The 27,954-nt window shown below is 35.7% G+C and overlaps 1 protein-coding gene across 4 annotated transcripts in view; it reads left to right on the top strand.

Annotated features, from left to right (window-relative positions):
• jupb (junction plakoglobin b) overlaps positions 1 to 27,954 on the top strand; it is a 64,485-nt gene that overhangs the window by 30,138 nt on the left and 6,393 nt on the right. For 3 of the 4 annotated variants that reach the window (XM_079590116.1, XM_079590117.1, XM_079590118.1), the window contains exons 2-11: positions 3,473 to 3,510; positions 4,736 to 4,897; positions 8,223 to 8,476; positions 11,437 to 11,675; positions 14,847 to 15,048; positions 15,160 to 15,304; positions 16,978 to 17,081; positions 20,469 to 20,807; positions 25,149 to 25,301; positions 25,510 to 25,629. In XM_079590116.1, the coding sequence (XP_079446242.1) occupies positions 3,498 to 3,510; positions 4,736 to 4,897; positions 8,223 to 8,476; positions 11,437 to 11,675; positions 14,847 to 15,048; positions 15,160 to 15,304; positions 16,978 to 17,081; positions 20,469 to 20,807; positions 25,149 to 25,301; positions 25,510 to 25,629 (1,731 nt within the window). In that variant the 5' untranslated portion in view covers positions 3,473 to 3,497. The remainder of the gene's footprint in view (positions 1 to 3,472; positions 3,511 to 4,735; positions 4,898 to 8,222; positions 8,477 to 11,436; positions 11,676 to 14,846; positions 15,049 to 15,159; positions 15,305 to 16,977; positions 17,082 to 20,468; positions 20,808 to 25,148; positions 25,302 to 25,509; positions 25,630 to 27,954) is intronic. The other variant, XR_013795004.1, reaches the window with a different exon arrangement.

Raw genomic sequence — 27,954 nt, 5'->3', positions numbered from 1 at the left:
GTTTGTCTGAATACATAGTATTTGAAAAACGATAAGCGAAAAAGTCCTGGATGACCTACTACTTCCGGCGAGATTCTGAAGTGTGCATACTATAGACACTTTACTATCCCATGAGGCCGCGGGAGAGGAGTTGTGAATGGCAGTGAAGCGACGCAACTGATGCTGATAGGTCACATGACAATGACAACATGGCGAATCATGTACGTCCAGACTCATACTTACACATTCATATTATAAAGAACGTACTTTTTAACGGCCGTAAAGTACGTTCAAATTGAAATGTAGTACATATTCAGACACACGACTGGTACAAAAAAAAGATTTTATGACGTTTCTATTTTTTTAACGGAGCTTACTGAACATTTAAACCAATGCTGTGTGCTAAATGCGTTTGTTGTATCTACATGTAATGCTTTTGTACTAGCTGAGAACTCGCAAAGAGCTTATAAAATGTGTAAAGGAGTCAAAACAGTGTCAGAAATCCCTGTCACACACACAAACAAAGCTCTGCTGTAAGAGACGGCAGTTCTGATGCCTGTAGCGAACCGTGATGGGCAACATCTCTGAAAAACAGGCATTCTTGAGCATTCTGTCCTGCTTAGTCTCATCTTGTGACATCACATCCTGTTTTCAGTTTGTTTACATGCTTTTGATCCGTGTTGCGTTCATATTTATAGAGTTCGTTTGGTAGCGGACTGAGACCCATCTTTTCAGCGGTTTGCTTGTTTGATGCACACCAGGGTTTGTATGGCAGTGTTCACACTTATTCAAATGATCCGCGCTAACAATCGTAATCGCACCAGGGTTTATTTTAATCGAAACAAACATGCCAAGTGTGAACACAGCCCAAGTCATTGCAGCGCTGAAGGGCGGGTTAACGCACAGGCTCACGTGATCAGAGGATCGCAGTTTTTGCAAATATTTACTCCTAGCTATATAGGCTATTGCAAATGTTACTGGACAGAGGTTTTAAAATAACAGGTAATTGGCGATCACACAGGGCGCATGATGGATGAATCGCGATATCAAAAGGGTTTGGCATTTACAATGATTAAAATTTAATTATTATTATTACTGATTTTAGATTTTATTCCATATAGCGCATCACCTCATAACCAATGCATGTGAGGATGAGAGAGCTTAGCTTACTCATCTTTTAAAAGATTTTTAAACATGAATAAATGAGTTATAGGCCTACAATTATTTACAGTCTATAATAAATCTGAACACTGCAATAATCAGTCATTAATGAAGATTTAGAGCAGCTTTTTTTATTTATTTTATCTGCGCTCATATCCATTTCATAAGTTTGCGTCAATGATGTCCAACCTTCATATTAAGTGTATCAATTAAACATTGTAATTTGATATATGTAGTGGAATTAGGAAGACACAATGCACACTTCCTCTTAAACCTTGTTTAACCCAGAAAACATGTTTTAATTAATCAGTGCTTGTATAATTAATGGCTCTTTAATGCCTATTGGGTACATTTTCAAAGCTGCTGTCATTTTTGTAGGACATGCTCCTCTTTTAATCAGTTCTGAGGTGGTTTTCTGACCGCTGGAGTGTTGTGTGTGTGTTTGGCGTGTTAATGTCTAGCTTTACGTTGATGTGATTAATGAGTGTGGAAAATGCAGGGCACGTGGTGTCATAACAACAGTTAGCAAATCTCCATATGCCTTATGAAACTGAGGGACAGAGACAAACTGTACTCACACTTGGATGTTTTATAAAGAGAAGCTGAAGACAGGGAAAGGGCAAGCGCGAGGAATAGCAGAGAATACTAAACAGAGATTCCTTTTTAAGCTGGATTCCATTTAAATTGAAATCGAAGGACCCCCCCCCCCCCCCCCCCCCCAAAAAAAGGAAACATGAGATCTTGTAAGATGTGGTACCATAAGGAAGTAATTCAAAGAGACAAAATGGATTAGTCACTGCTTTATGAAAGAAATTGTGTCTTTTCTAGTTCCACTTTTTGATGAAATGCTCTTGCAAGTGTTTTTATATTCTTAAATTAAAATTCAGCTCTGTCTTGGTTTCTGCATCACTAACACGAGAGAGCATCTGCTTTTAGTTATTTTTGTGCATTAGGAGATATTGACAATAAGACATCTAAGGTTTCTTTCTTTCACACTTGTATAAAGGTCAAGAAAAAGTCAATGAATTGTAAAAGAGTTTGCATTCCTTTTAGTGGTATTTTATGTGGGGCTCTATAGAAAGTAACTTCTATGCACAGTTCATTTCGCTCATTAATAATTAATTATTTTTTAAATCACAATTATGCAATTCTTTTTTGTGTTAATGTAAAAACTATACACACTTTAATTATACATATTATAAATAAATAAAAATAATTTATTAATTTAATTTTAAATTATAAAAAATGTATTTCATAATTTTATTTTAAGGAATAAAATAAATACATTTATTAATAATTGTTATGCATTTTTAATCACTTATCACAGTTGTTTTCAGTGTTATAAATGTAAAAACTATACACTTTAATTATACAAATTAAAATTAGTATAGGCTATTTACATTTTAATAAATTCATTTAATATTTTTATTTTAAGGAATCAAATAAATACATTCATTAATAATTGTTATGCATTTTTAATCACTTATCACAGTTGTTTTCAGTGTTATTCATGTAAAAAACTATACACACTTTAATTATAAATATTATAAATAAAAATAGTATATTATAATTTTAATACATTAATTTTAATATTTCAATTTTAATTAATAATAATTAAAAATATATTTTAATTAAAAAAAATACATTTAATAATTGTTATACATTTTTAATAACTATTATCACAGGTATTTTCAGTGTCATTCATGTAAAAAGTATACGCTTTAATTATAATAAATAAATAAAATATGTTGTTTTAATATTAATTAATAGTATTTTAATATTTTTATTTTATTATTAATGAACAAAATACATGTATATTTTATGTAAAATTTATTATTTTGCATCACATGAAAGTTGATGGATGTTTCTGCAACTGATAGGTTGAGATGAAGGTGTTGTTTTTATCCATCATGCTTCTTGATTGGGTCTCGCCTCCAGCCGTATGACTTCTCATAGTCTGGGTTATTAATAGTCATGAATGAAGCACCGTGAGATTAATGACAAAAACCTGCACTGAAAAAGACTCTTGAGATTTTTCAGTCCTTGTGAACATGAACTTTAAATTCTTTCTCTCACCGAGCTGCTCTGCTGTGACTGTGAACTACAAATGAAGCATTGAAATTCCACTTTGGGGAAGCTACTATGATTTGTGCGATGGTTCTATGCAGTAGTTTTATAAATAGCATTGCCTGCTCACTGTTTTTAAGTCCCAGTGGTGCTTTTCCCTCTAAACTGGTGCATGCTGTCACTTCACATTGCAGATCACTGCATTCACACTGCATCTCTCTTGCTCTCTATGCGGTCTAAAACTTTCCTTCATGTTTCATCACAGGTTGAATTAAGGCTGGACAGTGGTGATGTCACTGCAAAGTAAGTTTAATCATTTAAGAATTGCTATGTTTTATTTTATTTTATTTTATTGTTTTCTTAAACTGACCTTTTTTTGGTTATAAAGGACATGTAGAGTTAAAGTGCCATGTAAATACAATATGGTACAAAAGGTTAAAACCACCTGTTAAAATGGATACATTATATTATCAGTATAATTGGCTTTATGCACAGCTGCACTACTTCCTGAACTTCAGGCATGCTCCTTTGTTTCCTGTCTGCCATTATTGGACAAACTGATTAATCCAGGTGTGCCTGACCAACAACAATAATCAGACACACCTGGATTTATCAGTTTGTCCAATAATGGCAGACAGGAAAAAAAAAAGGAGCTGGCTAAAGTTCAGGAAGTAGTGGAGCTGTGCATAAAGCCCATTTTACATCAATCTCAATGTCATATTATGATTCTTTAATGACAGCAGCAACACTTGAGCTGCTTTTCTGGTGATCAAGTTTCTTGTTCTTCAAGGAAAGCAAGAAAATCTGATTTTGCATCATTGTCACTGATTTTCATATTTGTGACTTTTAAAAGTATTAAAAAGTATGAATTAATTAAAATAAATATTAAATATATATGTATATATATATATATATATATATATATATATATATACAGTATATATATATAATATGCTTGTATTTATGATATTATATAATAAAGTTTAATATATATACAAAATGCTTGTATTTATGATATTATATAATAAAGTTTAATGTGTGTGTGTGTGTGTATATTCAGTATATATATATATATATATATACAGGTGAAACTCGAAAAATTAGAATATCGTGCAAAAGTTCATTTATTTCAATAATTCAACTTAAAAGGTGAAACTAATATATTATATAGACTCATTACATGCAAAGTGAGATATTTCAAGCCTTTATTTGTTATAATTTGGATGACTATGTCTTACAGCTTATGAAAGCCCCAAATTCAAAATTAGAATATTGTGAAAAGGTTTTCATAAGCACACACACACACACACACACACACACACACACACACACCCTAAACTTTAATATATAATATTATAAATACAAGCATTATATTCTTCACACATACACACACATATATATATATATACACACACACACACACATATATTAATATTTAATATATGTATATATATAAAATTCGATCAATTTTACAATTTATAAAAATGTATGCTGTGTATAAAGTGCTTCTTGTGCTCATCTTGCGCAGTGAGTGAGGCAGAAGGGGCTGTGAAAGTGGAAGAGTGGCAGCAGACGTTCTACGCCTCTGACTCGGGGATACAGTCCGGGGCGACCACGATCCGTGATGAGGAGGAATCTGAGTTCTGCAAGAAGTATAGCGGCAGTGCCAGCGCTGTGGAGAGCGACACAGGTAATGTTCTCTCGAAAGCTCTTCCTCTCCCAACATTTTGATGAACTATACTACCCGAGGGCCTCCAAAAAGTGTCACATTAGAGTCAGTGGCGTTGGGCTGTGTGCTTTCTCTGGCCTTGTACAACATTTGCTTTCTTAGCCATATGCAGTAAAAAGTACATCGCCTACATGAGGATATGCATGCACTGCTGTGCCACGGCTCAGATGATCCTGTTGCTTTATCTGTTCAATATTCGTATTAAATGTTCCTGTGGTTTTCTCATTATTCTTCGTCGTCGTGGTGCATGTCGTCAGTTCGACATATCTGGGGATTTTAAAATAGATTCCTCACCATGGCAGCATATGTGTTTGCGCAGTTTTGGAAGAAAGCTGCAAATTTTTTGTTCGCCCAGAGCCAGTGACATTTAGAGACTCATCCAAACATTCAGTTCAGTAGGTTCACTTTTTATGGTTAGAACATTATTGCTATCACAACAGAAGCTCCGAAGAGCCCTTCCTGACGCTCGCAAGGCTTCCGGCACGGATCTCTTCCCTCCTCTGGTTCTCTGGTGTCCATCTATTCTGTTATTTGCCCTGAACCACGTCTCCACTGCATCACGCTATGAAATATTGCACGATGTGATGGATTTTAAAATGATGGTATTTTATAAGACTGACCCTGAGTTGAGCCACAATCTAGGTCTTATATGCGGATAAAATAGCGGATATGCAGACACCTGTAACTGCACAATGATTCTATATTAAAGGGGTCATGAACTGAGAAATCTAATTTTCCTTGAGGTTTTGACGTATAAAAGGTCATCATATTAAAGGGGTGGTAAAATGCCATTTTCACAAGATGTAAAATAAGTCTCTGATGTCCCCAGAGTGTGTGTGTGCGTGAAGTTTTAGCACAAAATACCCCACAGATATTTTTATAAAGCATGTTAAAGTTGTCACTTTTTGAAGGTTTGCAAAAACGCACCGTTTTGTGCCTGGCCCTTTAAATGCAAATGAGCTGCTGCAGAGGGCGGGGTTTCAAGAGCTCGTGTGTGTTAGCAGCTGCGATTACCTCACGCAGACACACTAAAATGACAGAAACTGTTCTGCCTTTAATGTTAAAACGGAGTCAGACAAAGATGGAGAGACTCAAGAAGAAGTGACAACATGTAGAATACAACAGGACGTCTCTGAATGGTTAGTTGATGAATTTATGTTGCTGATGTGGAGTTAACTATCTTCATTTAGCATATTCTGTCATTGTAATCTATAAACCGCTCGTATAGGAACTGTTGTGAGATGCACACAGAGTGACTTTCGATTCCATGTGAAAAGATGGATGCTAAAGTTTGAGCTGACTCACAAATGTACTCGACTACAACAACTCTTCCTCTTCTCAACATGGACTGGTGTTCAGGGGGCGGGGCTTATGTGCATTTTAGGCTTGCTGATGTCACTAACCCCGGAGCAATGTCGTGTAGTCCCTAAAAATCAATTTCTTTAAAAGCAAATATCTTCCTTTGCTTTGAACTTTGAGCGTTGTAACTTTGCAGATGTTGTTTATGCTCAAACAGCAACATTACACACTAACTAAAGTTAGAAAAGTGAAATCATACTTTACCACCCCTTTAAGAATATCCTGAAAGTATCAGAACTGAAAACGTCCTTGTTAGTCGTAAATCAGCTTTTATTGTTAGCAGGCCCAGCGAACGACTCGTCCTGGAATATGCCTCTTTATGACGTAATAAGTGAAAGACCGCCTCTGCAGAAGAAGACAAACTTAGGCCCCGCCCACTGGCGTTAGTGAGATGAGGAAGAGAGAAGACCACGGGTCACTCACTGCACTCACTACTTTACTTCCCTTTACTTTAACATTACTTTCCAAAGGATCCTAATGCTGGGAATGTGGTTGTTTATTTTCAACAATGTGTATGTCTCAGTTGAACATTATTTATTCGTATTCGGCACATTTCACTGTGGATTCTTTGGTAAATCAGTTCGCAAACTCGGCGCAGGCTTTTGCGATATGGACTCGAAAGTAATTACACAACATGTGAGCAACCGTTTTAATTCTAATGCCTGATCTGTGACCAGTGATTTCTGACGTAATGATTCATGTACAGTATGTCAGATGTTCTTTGTCCTGTCAGTAAATCAAACCAGTGACTAAACGGTCAACTTCACATTGTTTCTCTTAGTATGGTGTAAATAATCGTCATTTAAACTGATTGAATTATATATAGAAAGCGATCAAAGAACGCTCTATTTACAATAGCTGTAGCTGTCAATCGAACTTATTTAATAACAACAATAATAGTCATTATTATTAATTATTATTATTAGAATTATTATTACTATTATTTGTTTATATATATATATATATATATATATTAATAACAACAACAATAATAATCATTATTAAATAAATAAACAATAGTAATAATAGCACACTTTTATTATAACACATTTAATAATACATTTTATAATAAATACATTTAATAATACAAAATAAGTGCTTATTATTATTATTATTATTAATATTATTATTATTTATTGTGGTTGTTTTTTAACAATAATAACATGAAATAAATAAATAATAGTAATAATAATAGCACACTTTACATTTAAATATACATTCAAAAATTAAGTCTGCTTATTACTATTATTTTTATTTTTATTACTATTAATATTATTCTTATTAATATAATTATTACTATTAATTATCATGGTTGTTTTTTAATAATAATAATACAATTAATAATATTTGTTATTATAAAATAACTAACTAATAGTAACATAAAAAATTGCAAACCTATACATAAAAAAATGAAGTGTGCTTATTAATTGTGTTTTATCATCTATGTGTTTATTTATATTATTGAATATCAATACCCATAATATATTATTAGTATTATTATTAGTCATATTATTTAATAACAACAATAATAAACATTATTATTAATTATGATTAGTAGTAGTATTATTACTATTATTTATTTATATATAATATATATAATATAATATATTATTTATTAATTAATAACAACAACAACAATAATAATCATTATTAAATAAATAAACAATAGTAATAATAATAGCACAATTTTATTATAACACATTTAATAATACATTTAAAAAAATAAGTGCACTTATTATTATTACTATTATTTATTATGGTTGTTTTTTAAGAATAATAACATTAAATAAATAAATAATAGTAATAATAATACCACACTATTTCAAAACTTGAGTGATTTTTCATTATTATGACATTATTATTATCATTCATAAGATCATCTCTTAACAGGGTTAAAATAATTCAATATGACTCTTTTATTTCTCAGACGTTGAGACTCAATACAGTCTAACTCGAGCCCAGAGAGTGCGTGCAGCCATGTTCCCCGAGACGCTCGTGGAGGGAGAGGCGGTGCTCACCACACAGAACAACCCAGACCAGCCGACCAATGTCCAGAGACTGGCCGAGCCCTCGCAGCTGCTGAAAACAGCCATCGTGCATCTCATCAACTATCAGGACGACGCTGAGCTGGCCACACGTGCTGTACCGGAGCTCACCAAACTGCTGGCCGATGACGACCAGGTATGATGGGAAACGTTCAGATCATCACACCAAACCCTTTAAACATGCGTGTGTGAGGCGGGGAATCTAAACCCTGTTTTAAAACACTGTCAATTAATTACGGCTATAAACAAAGCTTTGTGCTGGAGACTTTCCTCGATAAAACAGTACAGGTCTGCAAAAGGCTATACTGTAGCTATTGTTCTGTTGATATCCCACATGAGCTGATATCTTCAAAATGATTTAGAGCGAAATTACAAAAAGTTTTGACTTAGTAGCTGTCATTCTCAGAGAATAAACCCGGCTGCGCACATGGTGATATGGGATGCAGAGGGAAGAGGGTAATGAAAAGATGCAAGATGGGAAATAATCTCACAGGACGGGCCAGAACGGTGGGAGGAGAAAGGAGGAATAAAGTGAAACAAAAGAGAGAGGAAAAAGTGCTACGATATATATTGTGGAAAACAACTTTAGGATATGATCTGTTTTCCAACTTAAATGACTGGCTGCCAAGAGCGTGCAACCATTGATATTCTAAAAACAATAAGAAACCATATTTGTCAGTTTTTCTATTCAAGCCATGTGTATAATTTAGCATATTTTTGCATATGTTTATGTGTTTGTGTATTTCTACATTATAATTTTTATAAGAGCATTTTTGTTCGGTTTACATTGAACAATTTTAATACCGACTTGAGTCACCAATTGTGATTTTTTTTTTTTAAAGCAAAATACATATTGTGTTATGAACTGCTCCGAACCTTGGGTTGAATATCCAAGTCCAGCTTTTTTGCGACATCCAGAATCATAATCCATATAATATGTTCCCTGTAAATTATTTTTGACTGCATTATAATGATTTCTTAATTCAGAATATGATCAAGATTGCGTAGGTGTAGGTGTATGTGTTTGGGGAATTTGCCTGTGAAAAGTATAACATTTAAAGCCCCTTAAATTAACAAAATGACAAAAAAAAATTTTTTTGATGAACGAGATCGAACAAGAGAGTCAGTAAAATGATCCGAACTTCCCATCACTAAAATACAGGCAAACAATCCAAACAAAAACAAAAACAAAAACCAAGACACAGGTAACCAGGGTATCACTCAGAATTGCTGTGTAACAAATAAAAGACCTCGCAACGAACGAGTGAAAACACGGGGCTTATATAGGCAGAGCTAACCAGATAATGATACACAGCTGAATGAAATCACACATAATGAGAACAGGCTCTGGGAATTCTGGGAAATGGAGTTCATGATGAGATACGATGGCACTCCAGCTGGCGGATGTGACAATATGATTGGACTGACAGAAATGTGACCATACTATACACTATGCTAGATGACTTCTACTGGACTTGCTACACTCCTAAAGCATTCTGGTCCATTTTGACCCAGGCCAGAAGTGGCATTACAATTTCTTTAAAAATCCATTGTTTTCAGTACGAAAATGAAATGTGTGAAGCCTGTCAAAATACAAACCTTTCTTGCAAAGAATTTCTAAAATTTTCAATTAATAAAAAGGTGTGAAATGTAGTAATAGCATTTTAAAAAACACGGTAAATGGCCTTTCACACTGAACGCAATAATTCGACACGAATGTTCGTCGCGTTGGCGCCCTTGAATCAAAACAATAGATCCCTATGGAGCTTTTCACACCGGGCGCGATCAATTGCGGCGCAACCAATTGTGGCGCGACCAATCGCGGCGCGACAAAGCGAGATTTATTTTTCCGACCAGTGTGTCGATTTTTTTTCCCCGCCGACCCCCGTTGAAACAGGCCGTCCAATTAGATTTGAGCTTTCCCGAGCCGCTGCTATTGCACAAAATTGTGAGAGTGGTGGCGCTGTTTTAAAAACCTTTGTAAACACAAAAGAAAAATATTCCGGAAGAGAGAAGAGAATAAATGTTGAGTTCTTGTTATCACTGTTGTCTGAGAATAGATTTATTCTCATGTTTACTTGAATATTTCTGCATACAGAAAATAATTTCTATTCATTTTCCACTGAATTATGCGATCTGAAGAGCACTGTCCGTTTCCCTCCGCGGCGCGCGGGTGCTATGAGTCAGAGAGCACATTCGCTCTAGATCTGTCAATCATATTCACAACTCGTGCCCTTTCGCACATAAAGAATCGAGAGAAACGTTTCTACAGATGAAAGCCAAATAGACATAATGATATTTCTGTATGTGTTTTTCATGCGCCTCGGGGTATTTTTATAACAATAAACAAATGTTTGAAATTGAGAAATACAAGCAGGTAGCGTTCAGTCCATTATAACACTTCAAATAATGCATGTCTGCCTATTATAGAATCAAAATGCACTTTAGATCACAATCGGAAGTTATTGTAAGCCCTTAATTATGGTTCAAAGTGGGTTTTGAGCAAAAATTTGAATAATACATTAATTGTGAAGTGTAGCTTGATGCTAATTGTACCTCTCATTACATTTTATGATGTATTCTTGTAAGCATTATAGATATTTTGTGTTTCTGGTGTATACCAAACTCAATGCTGTTGTAAACAGAAAAAACTTCAGTGTGAAAGGGCCTTAAACAAAAAAAAATGTGTATTCACTCATTAATGAGGGGTTACCAATCAGTTCAAATATGGTTTTAGTTGAAAAATATTAAATTATGACTGTTTTACCAAGCTTACGTTTCACTGTGTCCAATGCTGGCTTTTTTAATGCATAATAAGGGTGAATAATAAAGGTTCTTTATTGGCATCTATCGTTCCATGAAGAACCTTTAACATCCATGAAACATTTCCATTCCACAATAGGATCATTATAGTGGGAAAGGGTTCTTTAGATTTTTCAAATATTCTTCACAATAAAACAATGTTTCTTTTAAGAACTGTTCCCTGAAAGGTTCTTTGCGGAACCCGAAATGGTTCTTCTATGGAATCGGCGCAAAAAAAAAAAAACTTTTAGAGTGTAGACATAAAAGTTGCAACTTTTTCTTTTACGTTGGCAGGTGGTGGTAAACAAGGCAGCCCTCATTGTGAACCAGCTGACCCGTAAGGAGGCGTCCCGCCGTGTGCTCATGCAGTCTCCTCAGATGGTGTCGGCTGTGGTGAGGGCCATGCAGAACACTGGAGATTTGGAGACGGCTCGCTGCGCTGCCAGCGTCCTGCACAGCCTGTCCCACCAGCGCGAGGGCCTGCTAGCTATCTTCAAATCGGGTGGCATCCCCGCACTTGTGCGCATGCTTAGGTGAGGGTATGCACAAAAAGCATTTTACGTCTGTAATGTGACATGTTTCCATATGAACTTGCTCAGCACAACTTAACAGGTGAGGAAACACAGGTAGGTAATTGGAGTCTTACAAGGAGAACGCTGGAGGAATACGAGAAGAACGTATATTGTATATTTCTATGGCATCTGTGAATGTAGAGTTAAAGGAACACGCCGACTTTTTGGGACTTTAGCTTATTGACCGTTTCCCCCAGAGTTAGATAAGTCCATACATACCCTTCTCATCTCTGTGCGTGCCGTAACTCTGTCTGACGCACCCACCGCTAGCCTAGCTTAGCACAAAGACTGGAGGTAAACGGCTCCAGCTAGCATACTGCTCCAAAAAAGTGACAAAATAACGCCAACATTTTCCTATTTACATGTTGTGATTTGTATAGTCACAGTGTGTACAGCGTAACAAGGTCACATGAGACACAGCCATCTTCTAACCGTATACATACTGGGAACTATATTCTCAGAAGGCGAAGCACTGCTACTTCTGCGGAGTGATTTGCTCGCAGCGCCTGAGAAGCCCGTGGTGAGGAGACGAGAGTTCGCTCAGAGTGTTGCGCAAATCACAACATGTAAATAAGAAAATGTTGGCATTATTTAGTCACTTATTGGGAGCAGTATGCTAGCTGGAGCCGTTTACCTCCAGTCTTTGTGCTAAGCTAGGCTAGCGGTGGGTGCGTCAGACAGAGTTACGGCACGCACTGAGATGAGAAGGGTATGTATGGACTTATCTAACTCTGGGGGATACGGTGAATAAGCTAAAGTCCCAAAAAGTCAGCGTGTTCCTTTAAGGAAAGTTATCATGAGCATTGTAATGTTATAAGCGGATGTCATAACTTACAGTCTGTCAGTAGACCGGGAAGATTTTAAAAGGACTGGTTCGTTCATAAATGCATAAGATCTTACCTTCATGCTGTGGAAATACAAACTGGAAGACAGAACACAATGAGCGCAGCGCTGAAAAGGGGCGTGGCTACATTCGATTTATAGAAACAGTCATTGTTCTGAGACGTGCGCTTATGACTGCATATGCAGATTGGTTGAAAAATTATTTTTTTTGTCATGATTTGAGCGTTTAGAAAACAACATTTATGAGACCGTTGTTGTCAGATTTCATTTGTGACTTCAAATATGAAATTCAATCGGAATCTTGGTGAACAGCTTTGGACAATTTAATGTTTCCCGATTCAAAGAGAAGAACTGAAATAGCTGCCCGAGAGGCGTTTCAAAGATGGCTGCCGAGTGAAAGAACTCGCCTTAAAGAGACTTTGACTATTTTAACAGTTTCATAAAATATCCACATACAAAGTATGGTTTTATGTAAAAAGATGTCAAATTATGAAACAAAGCCAGCTCAGAATATTAATTAACACCAAGGGCTAACAAACATCACATTTTTTCATCTGTATTCCCAGTCTTGGAAAAATGCAGATACTCTGTGTTCACTTATGCATTTCTAAGAAAAATAGTGAATGACAGACGCTTAGACGGTCTGATGCGTTTGTGTTTTAATTAGTCCCTTGACTGTTCATGGCCAGACAATTGCTTCGGTTGAATAGTGGCAAACGTTTGATGGACACTCACAGTTCCTAAGAGAACCTTAGGCGGACCGTCCTCGATCATAACCAGATCAGTGATATCTAGCCTGGACTAGCATAGAAATGCATGCTAGTTTAAACTGGTCTTTTCAGGAGGGAAGCCATAATCCTTCCACTCCGGGTCTGGTCAACCTGATATTTTCTTTCCCAGTCGTGTTTGTCTTGGTGTGCATGTTAAGCTTTCCTCTCATTGTGGCGCACATTCATTTGTGCTAATTTTATCTCCTTTATATTTTGTGAATAAGGCTTAGAGCTAACCTGTGGTGCATTCTGATGAACGCTGTGACTAAGCAATGCTAAAGCAGGACAACGGGTCCAGTTGAAACGTCCACTACTATAATAGGGGCCATAGCAGAGCTGTATTTTAGAGATATATTTGGACTGTGATGGCAAATTTGCTCTGTCAGAAAGCCCATTTATAGCAGATGCTGAGATAATAGAGCAGAGCAGAATCTTTATGACCACACAAGCAGGGCTGCTGTAACTTTGACACAGTATCAGCTTATTGAGTTACATGGAGAGTCTCCTTGGTGCAGCCAGCCTGTATTGAAATGTCATGATCAAGGATGCCACGGTGAGATCTTAAAAATTGCTGTGTGTAACCACTGTAATAGAAGCCCAGATCTGTAAAGGTGAGGTGTGTAATTATTCTGATGTGAAAGCATTCTTTTCTCTTTCAGTGTAATATGCAGAGACAACTATAAGTAAGCCATTTGTAGGTTGATATCTCTGAAAATGGTAAACTCTGTGATTCTGTGGCTGAATTTTTTATTTTTGTTGCGCATCTTGGCATATATATATATATATATATATATATATATATATATATATATATATATATATATATATATATATGAATATATATATATGTCATGAAACTCTGGATGGCACAGGCTAATATGTTCTTTAACTCAACCTGCTCGTAATCACATCGTTATCTATAGGGCACAGCTGATTGGTTCCTGCTGTATCAGTAGCCAATGAGCTTGCGTGCTCAACCTTCGAATACTTATGGTAGATGCGATTAATCGCGATTAATCAATTTGACAGCACTAATTTTAATAATATGAAATAAAAAGTATGAAAATAGTTTAGTGAAATTTTCATTGTATTATATTATAATATGTCTATAATAATCCTTAATTTACAAATATTATTTATTTTAATAAAAATTATATTCTTTTATTTATTTTGAATAAATAATATTTTAATAATAATAATTTTCATCTTCTTTCTTGCAACATTGTCTAGAGAAAATATAAACAATTAGCTTAAATAAAAGTAAATATTTTTCAGTCAGATAATATTTTAGTAAGTTGTTTTTGTGCAGTGAATAATAATTTAATGTTATAAGTTTACATATTTTTAAACCTTTTAATTTCACATTTGCTTTTACACAAAATGTAAGTATGTCCGTTCACATTAAAATCTGCAGCAGCTTTTATATTTTAGGAAGAGTGTCCCTCACATCACATTTAGTGTCTCTGGACATTACAATCTATCTGACCCATATGTTGTAAATGTTCTATTTGTTCTTCAGTTCCCCTATGGAGTCAGTGCTGTTCTACGCCATTACCACGTTACACAACCTGCTACTGCACCAGGAGGGAGCCAAGATGGCGGTGCGTTTGGCCGATGGACTGCAAAGGATGGTCCCCCTTCTGAAAAAGTCCAACCCAAAGTTCCTGGCCATCACCACAGACTGCCTGCAGCTGCTTTCCTACGGCAATCAGGAGAGCAAGGTGTGTGTCCATTACAGCGCCCCCTGTGGCAACACTGAGAATGCATTGCCTTAGGAATTGAGTTTGTAGAGTGTGTGTGTCATAAATCACGTTGTTGTTCTCTCTTCACAGTTGATCATCCTGGCAAATGGTGGGCCGGATAGTTTGGTGTTCATTATGAGAAACCACAACTATGAAAAGCTCCTATGGACCACCAGCAGAGTCCTGAAGGTGCTTTCTGTCTGTCCGAGCAACAAGCCGGCGATCGTTGACTCCGGTGAGTGTATGTGTGTGTTATGTTCTCATTTAACTATCTTTTGCTCTTTGTTTCACTTTTGCATTTTTTTTAAATTCCTAGACCCTAGAGGAATATTATTATCTCTTTTCTTTCATTCCCGAGGACTGTTCTCTTGGGCATTTTGTATAATTTCCCTATAATATTGCAATCTCCATCTAATTTTTTTGTGTGTTTGGGGCTTTTTGCATCTTTTTTCCCTTCTTGATTAATGAATTTCCATGACTTTTCCATTCATTCATGGTTATTAAAAGACATATTTATGAGATTGCTGGGGGGCGATTTCCATTTGTTTGTCGTGTACCAATTCTGTGAATAAAAAACATTTGAACATTGAATTATACACTACAGTTCAAAAGTTTGGGGTCGGCATATTTATTTATGTATTTGAAAGGAGTCTCCTTTTCTCACCAAAGCTGCATTAATTTAATCAAAAATACAATGAAACAGTAATATTGTAAAATTTTCTATCTTAAAATGTAATTTATTACTGTGATGGTAAAGCTGTATTTTCAGCATCATTTCTCCAGTCTTCAGTGTCACATGATCCTTCAGAAATATCAATGTTGGAAAAAGGTTGTGCCGCTTAATATTTTTGTGGAAACTGCAATACATTTTATTTTTCAGTTTTCTTTTATGAATAGAAAGTTCAAATAAACAGCATTTATTTGAAATAGAAACCTTTTGGACTACTAAATAAATACTACTATATCTACATTTTGATACATTGAATACATCTTTGATGAATAAAATTATTAATTTCCTTTAAAAAGAAAAAAAAAGAATCATACTGACCCCAAACTTTTGAATGGTATAGTGTGTGTTTTGTGTGCAAAAGCTAAAAAAAAAACTATTTGTAAAATTCTCAGATTTTTGTCATGTTTTTTATAATCATGAAACATGATTTTTGTCATGTTTTTTTTATGATCAACTGCCAGAATTGTTGGGGAGAGTAGGGTCGGGACACATTACGAGGCCAACTTGAACCTGCATCATCCACATGAGCGCCATGCCTCAACATCAGGAGCATGTGTGCAAACCACTTTACTGCAGTCCCAGCAATACATGATTTATATTTGATTCAGCCATTGAACTCAATTAAATGTTCCATTAAAACTAATATTACATCTTTATGTTCAAACCCAGCTTTAACCTACTCCGCCTGTCAGTACATCTTCACAGCAGTCATGGATGTTACTTTATTAATTCTGACCTTTCAGCGAATTAATACTTAAATATACAACGGCAAAGGTTGCGGGACTCAAATATCTCGCCCTATCGCGCCTGCCAGGGCTGATCTCATAAAAGTCTTCACAGTTATGGCGTGACTATGTCCTTTCCCATATGAAGCTTTGGCGCTCGTCTTGAGAAAGCGCTGAGGATCAGGTAGTTACAACACTGGATGAGAGGCAGTTTTCAAGGATGTCTCCTAATCTCCTTCCCTCTTTTTATCTTCCTAAGCCATGTGGCTTTTAGTTTATCTGCACAGACTCCAAAAGACATTTCTCTCCCCTTGGCAGACAATGGCTAATCCGTGGAGAAATACAGCCTTCTTTTTAGAGCAGGTTGTGTAGCTGAATAGTTTTGTTCTTTTTTTTTGTGTGGCTAAGTCCGATAAATATGGACTCTAAACCCTTTTTCTCTCCGTTTGGCAGGAGGTATGCAGGCCCTCGGCCAACATCTCACAGGTTCGAGTCAGCGTCTAACACAGAACTGCCTGTGGACCTTGAGGAATCTCTCTGATGCTGCAACCAAGCAGGTAATCGAGCTGTTCCACCCTGTAGATCGTGTGTTTGCTAGTGCTGCTGTGTGTTATTGTTGATCATGCTTAGGGTTAGCGGTTTTATTCTCTTAACCGAATTTCTCAAGGTGAATGATTCCTCAAATCGTGTGGTTTATTGAGAAGAGCTGCTTTTCAAAGCAACTGGAATCTTTGTCTGGTGGATGATGGATCAGGTGAAAAATCCCACAGATTTCCAATGAACAAGAGACCAAAGCCATATGAGACAAGAGTATTGTACAATTTGACTTGGGCTTGCAAGGAACCACCCAGAATTAGGGTTGGGTATCGTTTGAATTTGAGCGATTTCGATTCATCTTATCGATTCCAATTCTTATCGGTTCCCAGTTTCGATCCCAGTAAGGTAAAAACATTTAGTCAAACATTTATATCAAACATATTTATTCTTGTCTATTGGTAAAACGTTTTCTTACAGCTGATTTGCATGAACAAAAATCCGCAGCCTACAAAAAAAAAAAAAAATCAGCAGCCTAAAGAACACTGCATAGTATTCTATTAATATTAATATTAATATTAATCCTTATTAAAGTTACAAAAGTCATTCAGTCAAGATCAGTGAGTGATTTTCTTGTTATTTAATTAATGTTAATGACACAGACTGCAGAAGGTTTATTAGGCTGCTGTCACTTTAAGACCTCATGCAGGATCCAATATATTGTTACACGTGCATTTTCTTTCTCAACGCTTTATGTTCACTTAAGACAAAACTGACTGTGTTTACAAGGATATTTAGGGGTTGCACGACTACTAATTTCTGCTAGTCGATTTCTTCTTAGCAAAACAATACTCGAGTTACTTGACTACTACCGGTACTCGTGGTTCATGCTAACAAGTAAAGTGGTTAGCTTCAACCTGTAAATGAAAAGACATGAAATAGTTCTCATCAATAAATATGTATTAATTCATAGCCTAATGCATCAATTACATAAGTAAACTCTCAAAACATTATAATTATGACATTACATATTTAAATTTTCATGTAACAGAGTAAAGCCAAATAAATAGCCGTTCTTCCCTTTAATTTCAGATGCAATGTCCGCTTTTAGGGGCCGAACAGCTGATCGTACTGTAGCTCTACAGGGCGGGTTTTTATTTCACATCCACATGAATATATCTAGTAGTAAAGCTAATGCAAGGGCTAGAAATCAATGAATCCTTTGCTGATACTTCTTCGTCATCATGGAGAGCGCAGTTCATGGTTGACGCGATATGTGAACGACCCTTTACAGAGTTGGCAAATGACGATATTTTTGTACATCTGATGTGTGGTGTCTGTTGTTGACGTTCGCCATTTTGAATTAATTTATGGTTAATGCATAATAAGTCATTGATTCACGCCGTGAAAAAATACAGCTGAAATATGGAATTGAATTTATAATCACAGTTGTTTTTTATAGGAAAAACTGTTTTACTGTATTTTTTTTATGAAGTGAAGAAAAATTACCACAATTATCCTGAAGAGAAAATCAGTTAATCAAGAATCTAGGCTGAATGTGAAATGTCTTTTAAAAACAGATAATTATTATATTACTAATGAAACAACAATAGCATTTCATTATACAGCATTGCATTCAATTATTAAATGTGCAAATTCTCCAAAGGATTTCAGCCCCAGACAAAGCTTGAAAGCCTCGAAATGTCTTTCATGTAGTCTGACGTTTTTTTCCTTCTGTACTTTCTAATGCTTTTATAGTTCAGGCGACTTGTGGTTTTTATAATTATTCCTCACCTCCACACAATTTGTCCCTCATCACTGCTACTCAGAATTCAGTGGCCCAGAAAATACACAATTAATGATAAACAGGTTATCATTTTCGTCCTTATTATTAAATTCACCGAACAAAAACAACTATGAACAGACGTGTCCCCTTCTGCTCTTACGGAAAGTGTCTAGAATTTAAATGTATGAATTTGAGCTCATGTCATTTGGTGTCTGTCCGTCTAATCCTTCACACGCCCACGTTCTTTCTTATCTCCTTCTATGCCTTTCCTCTTTCATTTGTTCCTTATCTTGGTCATTATTTCATTTGTGATAATTAGCGGTTTGACTGTCTGATTCTTGAAATGTTTTTTTTTATGTGAATCTTTTGAGCTGTTACTGTCACTGATCTTTTTATACATGAAAAGGAGAATGTTAAAGGAATATTCCAGGTTAAACTTGGTGGTTACCACAAAAAAAATCTGCAGGGTTATAGTGATGCACTTACAGAATAAATGGACCTGTATGCATTCAAAAACCTTTTTTTGTGTAGTTATATCAAATATTACAGCTTTGCTGACATGGCGACACGATGGCATAAACCGTAAAACCTTAAAACTACTGTAAGAATGATGATTTAAACAGCTTTGCAGCTTAAATAATACATATAACGGTTTAACGCAAGACTTATTAGAAGTGCTTTTATAACATTCTATATAAAAATAACAAGGAGCAATTAAAAATTTTTGTCGATGGACCTTAACTTACACAACTGATCAAAAGTTCGGCAAAAAAAATGTAATGAAAAAGGAAATTAATAGTTTTACTCAGCAAGGACACATTCAATTGATCAAAAGTGAGAGTAAAGTAACAATTTTTTTAAAATAATTCTGTTCTTTCTATTCATTACAGAAATAAATATAACTTTTTCCACAAAAGTAATAAACAACAACTGTTTTCAACATTGATAATAATAGGAAATGGTTCTTGAGCAGCAAATCAGAATGATTTCTGAAGGATCATGTGACACTGAAGACTGGAGTGATGATGCTGAAAAGGGTTGCGTCACAGGAATGAATTACATTTTAAAATATATACAAATAGAAAACAGTTATTTTAAATTGTAATCATTTTTTTTAACCATTTTTGATTAAATAAATGCAGCCTTGGTGCGCATAAGAGACTTCTTTCAAAAACATAAAAATCCTTGAATACAGTAGATTAAAGTACTTCTCTCGTTCATTTGGCATATCAAGCTCCAAATAAGCCAAAAAGGAAGCATGAAAGCATCATAAAGGTGTTTAATATGACTCACGCACTATATTGCAGGACTTCTGAAGCTCTGTGTTAGAAACAGACTGAGATTTAAGTTATTTGAATTCGTTATTTACAGAAAATCTTGTGGTCACCTTTCACTTTAATTGAAACATTCTGCTATAAACAGTCTCCTTTTGTTTTCCCTGAGAGAATAAAAGTTGTGAGAGAAAGAAAATCCTATATATAAAATACTAAATATATTCAAATAGAAAGAAGCAAATGCAGCCTTGGTGAGCATAAGAGACTTCTTCAAAAATCCTCACAGACCCCCCACTTTTGAATGGTGATGTATTTGAAATGTATTGAATTCTTGTTCCCTGCGGACACAGGAAGGTCTCGATGGTCTCCTGCATATCTTAGTGAGTCAGCTGGGCTCCGATGACGTGAACATGCTGACCTGCGCTACTGGCATCCTGTCAAACCTCACCTGCAACAACGCACGCAACAAGGCCCTGGTCACTCAGAGCGGCGGGGTGGAGTCCCTGATCCACGCCGTGCTTCGGGCCGGAGAGAAGGAGGACGTGGCCGAGCCGGCCGTCTGTGCCCTGCGTCACCTCACGAGCCGCCACCCCGACGCAGAGCTGGCCCAGAATGCAGTGCGTCTGCATTACGGCATCCCCGCCATCACCAAGCTCTTGGGTCAGCCGCACTATTGGCCTGTGGTTAAGGTCTGTATGTGTGTGTGTGTGTGTGTGTGTCTGAATTGCTGCCAATTTGAAAGCCCTCTCTGGCGTTTGAATTGAAAGGTCAGATTTGAATCATCTGGGGGCAGGGCTTGCGCGGCTTTGATGTGGAAGAATGCTGAGACTTGCCTCTCTTGTTAAGCTGATTTGGTGCCGGATCTTAGTCATTGAGCGGCACTCCTACGCTCCTCCGGGGCTTCAGCGTAATTTTGAGGACACTAGCCGGAACAATAAAAGAGCCCTCGAGCATCATATGCAAGGAATCGCTGCCATACATGGACTGAATGCAGCAAAGCCTTGTATTAGGATGCCAGGGTAAAATACATTTGTGTTTCATGTAGGAAGTGTAATGGTAACACTTTACAATATGGTTCATTTATTAAACATAATGTATTAACTAACATGAACAAACCATGAGAAATACATTTGTGACTGTTTTTGTTCATCTTTGTTAAGGTTAGTTAATAAAAATACAGCTGTTTATGGTTTGTTCATGGTAGTTCACAACTAATGTTAACAAGATTTTAATAAAGTTCAAAATAAATGTAATAAAGATGAACAAATGCTGTAAAAGTGCAGTTCATTATTAGTTAATGTTAACTAATGTTGTTAAACCTTATTGTAAAGTGTAATTATATAGAATGACATGAAGGTGAGTAAATGATGACAAAATAAAAAGATAGATAGCGTTTTTTTTTACCAGGAGTCATCGGTTTTCACTTATTTATGGCCAAAAAAATAAGTTTGAACTGAACTTTATGCAAATATTATTGCTCATCCAATCAATTTGGGGCGAGACTCTTTTTATTGTTATACACTACCGTTCAAAAGTTGGGTTGGTAAGATTTTTTGTTATTAAAATATTAATATTTGTATTCAGCAAGGATGCATTCAATTAAACAAAAGTGAATATTAGTGTTATAAAAGATTTATATTTCAAACAAATGCTGTTCTTTTCATCAAAGAATCCTGACTAATAAGAAATGTTTCTTGAGCAGCAAATGAATGGTTTCTGAAGGATCATGTGACACTGAGACTGGAGTAATGATGCTGAAAACTCAGCTCTGATCACAGGAATAAATTACATTTATTTCAATTGTATTAATATCACTATTTTACTTTTTTTTTATTTAATATTTTTGATCAAATAAATGCTGCCTTGGTGAGAATAAGAGACTTCTTTTCAAAAACAACTCAAAACCTTACTGACACTAAACAATATTTGAATATGTACAAAAAAAAATTCCTTTACTTCCATGAAAATGAAAAAGTCAGTTCTAAAATTAACCTCACGATTATATATGTTGTCAATATCTCCATGCTAGTCAAAGCCCTTGAAGCTTTGGCGAATCAGAAGGTCGTAGCGAGTGTAATTGTCTGTCCTCGGCTCTCTGATTTGTGGTGGGCCGGACTCTTGATTGTGTCTCTGTGAGCTCGGGCGCCCGGCACGCATGATCTCCCGCTTAATCGTATCAGACCGTTGGAGCAGAAACCTGTGTGTGTGTGTGTGCTGTGATCTGTTCAGCATGTGTGTATCGATCCAGAAGAACGACAATGCCAGGCTTTTATTTTCACTCACAGTCTGCATGCAGAAATTCCTAAAAAAAAATCAACCTGGCTGAATAGAAAGTCTATAAAGTGTTTACATTGATTTATTTTACTCCGATGGTTTGTGTTGCTCTCCGCCGTGGCGCACTCAGTGATTTGTTTCTGTATATGATGAGCTTACCAATATCACGCCGCCACGTTTTCACATTTTCACCGCCATTTGCATTTTTAAAACGTAGGCATTGATATATTCTGCAAACGAAAGTGTCCAATAAGATCAACAAGATGAAGTGAGAAGTATTGGGCTGCTAATGTAATCTCATCTGGCCTAAACCACTTTTATTTATTAGACTACTGATGTTACCATTTGATGCTGTCATTTTAAACACTTTTCAAAAGTACTGTTCATTTCTTTAACCTGTTAAACATATTAAATGAATGCACCTTTAAGTGATTCAGTGAACCACGAGAGACTGCATTACAGGGATTTTACTAAGAAAGTATATATACAGTATACACACAGAGAAACATATATAATATATATTCACACTTATATTATGTAAACAAACTTTTATGTTAGATGCAATTAATCACAATTAATCGATTATGACAGCAGTAGTTTTTTTTATCTATTGATTTATTTATTTTAATTTTAAAACATACTTATTTTTATTTATAATGTTTTGTTTTGGAATTGAGTTTGTATTTTGTTCTCCATTTCTGAGCATTATAAAGCAATATGAATTCTGTACTACAGTCACTGCATTATTAATCGCTGTAATCAACAGTGATCTTGTGGCTTATTGCTTTTAAAAATAGCGGCAACAACAATATGATACCACTATTCAATAAAAAGTCACAATCATGAAGAATGATAATCATAATAAATGAATCAGAATGATAAGAATGAATAATATTCTTCCCAGTGATATAGCTATAGCCTAACTGTTGTAGTAGTATGGACCAAATATGTGCATTTATCATTTTAAAACCGCATTGAATGAGTCAGAACTATTAATTTTAAAAGGCCTCTATGTAGAAACCGAACAGTTTCACAAACAAAATGTGCGAGCCTTCTGTACTGTGGATGGGCCGTCCCGGTTTGGCTGATGGCTTCGGTTGCACCCAGGCAGGGTGAGGAAGACGGATCACTAATGCAACACACATGAATGTCTGGAATGCATTGCATCACGTTTATTCCTCCTCCATTCGGAGAGTTTTCTGGCACTTGACGTGCTCCGCTCTATCAGCAGGCGTTCTCTAATCAGCAGAGGAACATTGTTGACTAATGATGCGTTGTGAAGGAGGCCGTAGGAAATTAAGCGTTTACGCAATGCTGTTTGCGCACAGATGATTAGGCAGAAGCAAAACGACTCCTCGCGTAAACGCATGACATTCCCACTGAACTACATTGCGGAGTGACATACAGGTGATTTCACCTACAAAGACTTGCATGTGCGTCGATGCATCCATAAACAGCTTCACATGCACTTACATCAAGCATCTCAATCCAAACTTTGTATTCAGCTCAATTTTTTAATTAAAAAAACATTGATGCAAGTAACATCGCTCAGTTGCTCACATTGATGTCAGTGCCTGAGTTCCACTCGCCAGTCAGCACTTTGGGATTTACAAGAGTGAGTCACTTGTTAGAGATGATGACAGCTTTGAGGAATGGACTTACAGTGGAGCTGAACAATGAGGAATTCACTACAGTTGCGTTTAGATTTAGGTTATTACTTTTTGTAAAGGCACAAAAGTGGGTCACGGTTCATTGTGTTTGAGGGAATTTAACCAAAAAATGTTTTAATATTGTTTTTTATAGACAGCATTAAGATTCAAAGAAGAGAACATTTTGGGATTTGGAGAGATGTTCGCTTGCTTTTTTGCCCTTGTTTCTTTTTTGAGTTTTCTCAACAACTGTGTTCATTTGAACCGAGACACCAAAGACTGCAATCAAAATCACATACCTGAATATAAACTCTTCAAATTCTTACAAAACCAAATAATGTGAGCTATACAATACCAGTCATTTATTTATTTATTAAAAAAGAAAAAAAGTTGTCATTTAACGGTCATAAAAACTTTATATATATAAAGTTATAAACACCTATATAGGCCTACAGGTGAAACTCGAAAAATTAGAATATGGTGCAAAAGTTCATTTATTTCTTATGAAAACCCCAAATTCAAAATTAGAATATTGTGAAAAGGTTTTCATAACCTGTAAGCCATAATCATCCAAATGATAACAAATAAAGGCTTGAAATATCTCACTTTGCATGTAATGAGTCTATATAATATATTAGTTTCACTTTTTAAGTTGAATTACTGAAATAAATAAATTTTTGCACCATATTCAAATTTTTCGAGTTTCACCTGTATATATATAAACACTATATATTTCAAATGAAATAAAGCAAACTCTTATTTTATATTGGTTTTTTTTTTTTTTTTTTTTTTTTTTTTTTTTGCCAAGATACCAAAGACTGCAATAAAAAATCATGTATCTCAATAAAAATCATGTATCTCAATAAAAATCATGTATCTCAATAAAAAAATCAACAAAACTCCCAACAAATTGATTCCAAACCAAAGTATGTGAGCTACTGTATGTGATCCTTGTTTATTTATTCACTGGTTTTAGGCATTTTAAGAAAAACATTTTGGAAACCATTGCATTAATCCATTTGTGAGCAGAAGAAAACAATTGAATAAAGAAGTTGCCAAAAATGTTATGAACAGTAGGTAATATGCTGTACATTTTTCACACTATAGGCCACAGTGGGCTTGATTCGCAACTTGGCCCTGTGTCCAGCCAATCAGGCGCCTCTGAGGGAATCTGGAACCATCCCTCGACTGGTCAACCTGCTTTTGAAAGCTCATCAGGAAACTCAAAGACACGGGTCAGGGGCCCAGCAGACCTATCAGGTGCATTTGAGGGTTTTTATACCTGTGCATGCATTTTCTATATATCCTAGTTGGCCTCTTTATTCACCCTCACATATAGGCTGAAGCCTCCAAAGGGAGGTTAAAATACAATCCAATTAGCATCAAGGCCCCAGTATTTGGCATAGACCAGGTCCCTTTGGTGTTAGAGTTAATGTTTTCTTCTCACTTTCACTCTTTTTTTTCACAGGATGGCGTGCGAATGGAGGAGATTGTGGAAGGCTGTACAGGCGCTTTGCACATACTGGCCAGAGATCCGATCAACCGAGGGGAAATCGCCAGCATGCAGACCATTCCTCTGTTTGTGCAAGTACTGAACCAACTTATGGCATTCCTGGCAGTGAATCTGGTTCATCTGTGTGTGTTGTGATGTGTGGGTGTTGTGGTGCGATGATGACTGCAGGGTGTCTGGCTGCTGTTTGTTTTTGTGCATTTGTCCATGTTTATGTTACACTACCAGTTTTGGGGAAGCTACTCTTTTAGCTTTCGTTTATAGTCAAGCTACTCTTTGAAAAAGTAGTTCTGTTAAAAAAACGTCTTTAAAAAAATGAAATACCCTTAATGCATAACTATTAGATAATATAATTTATGATTTAATAAGAGCCAGAATTTTCTGGCACAAAGACAATAATTTTTTTTAATTGGGTCACAGTAATAAAGTTGAATATATTCACTTAAATACAACTAAATTAAGATAAATTTATATACTGTAACTGAGTTGAAGCATATGTTTTTGTTACAGTAGGTTTTTAAAGTCCCCCTGTAGTCAAAAAATGTAATTAATAAAAATGTCTTCATGCCTCAAAATAACAATTTTAGTACGGGTATATGCGGTTCTATAAATATGCAAATGAGCCCCGTCTCCGCTCACTCATACCGGGGGCACGCTCAAGCTCAAACTGGTGCACAACGTTTTGCTACCGTTTCCGGGTTGATTGAACGACATGTTTCCTGGAAACGGATACGTTTTCTCTAGTTTGGTGGGTGTGTCAAAAATGTCAGACGAATCAGCAGCAACATGTATATAAACCACGCGGTATTAAAGAGACAGCTCGCACAATGAGTCCAAGTAAAGTCGTTTACAAATGTGTCCGCTGCAGCTCGGTATATATACCAATTGAAGATATTGGAAGACATGTTTGGCAAATGTTGGATTACAATAATTAGGAATCACAGTTTCCACAAATCCCTTCAGTCGATTGGGATGTTCTCTTTTATTCTTGACGGCAAGAGCAGTGACTGTAACACCGAGCGTATTTTGCAGTATTAAACACGTATTTATCCCAATTTCATCAGGCTCCGAAATTCTTCAAAAAGACGGTGAATGGCCTTCTCAGCTGCCATAGTTGCAACTCATCAGTGTTTTTTAACGCACCTCCGTTTCCGTTTAAAAAACGTTTTGCAACTTTTGTCAGGGCAGAGCGCAGCCCAGCTCAGAGATCCACTCGTTGACGATCACACACTGGTGACGTGATTGGTTACAAGGTACACTGTAAAAAAAAATATTTTCATGATTTGTTATCTCAACTTTTTATCTTTTGTCAAATCAACTTCGATAACTAATGTGTGAAGATAACATACTATTTTGAGTTTCTGTTTATTAAACCATTCTTCTTCATTGTATTAACTAAAATTTTTATTACAACGAACTCAAAATTTTAAGGCAACAAGGTAACTTGCTTTTTTTAAGTTAAACCAAAACATTTTTTTACAGTGTAGTCCGTGACCTCAGAAACACCAGCGATTTCAAACCGCGTTTTTGAGACCGTCTTTGATTCACTATCAATATAAGGTATAAGGAGAAAATACTCAGCGATGGTGTTTGACTTATGCATTTGCACATGATTTGTCGTAAAGCATATTATAAACACCACATAGACATACTGTATAAACAACATTAAAAACTTGATTTTTACCACAGGGAGTCTTTAACAAAATATGTTAACAAAACTAAAATGTCACAAAAGGACATATGTGCAGGTATTAGTTTTGGTTATATACAGTATATATATATATATATATATATATATTAGGGGTGTGCAAAGCAGCCGATATTTGTATCTGTATTTGTATTTGTTGAGGGGGGAAAAGTATTTGTATTTGTATTCGAGTAAAATTCAAAATAGGCGTAAAAAAAGAAAAAGAAATTCGTTACACTTCTAATTTACGTTATAGTGTAAGTATTCTTTAATTATATACATTCTAATAATGATGGATATGCAATATTGGTTGATATTTTTCCATAAATCCAGCAATGAAACAAGGAACGTCATTGAAAAGAAAATAACGTAACAGTCATTACCTCATCCATGGTTAAAACAACTAATAAAATACCATTGTGAACATTATGAAGCCTACATCTTGCTGTCTGCAAAAGACTGAGTAACTTAAACGTACCATATAACTCCCACACGTGCATACAATTCGACACAACTAACGTTACACACGCATTTTTAACCGAACGTAAACGTTACTCTGTAAACAGCCTATTGTCTAAATTACCACGCTAAACAGCTGCGTAAACAGAGCGAACATGAGAGCGTCCGACTCCAGACGTCAATAATGCAGCGTAATGGAATAATCTCCCGATCAAACTCCACTTCCCGAAAGTTATAAACTGCCTCAGGAACCCAGT

This window comes from Phoxinus phoxinus (genome assembly GCF_949152265.1).
Source record: "Phoxinus phoxinus genome assembly, chromosome: 19".
Classification (NCBI taxonomy): Eukaryota; Metazoa; Chordata; class Actinopteri; order Cypriniformes; family Leuciscidae; genus Phoxinus; species Phoxinus phoxinus.
This window is presented reverse-complemented; position numbering and strand designations above follow the sequence as displayed.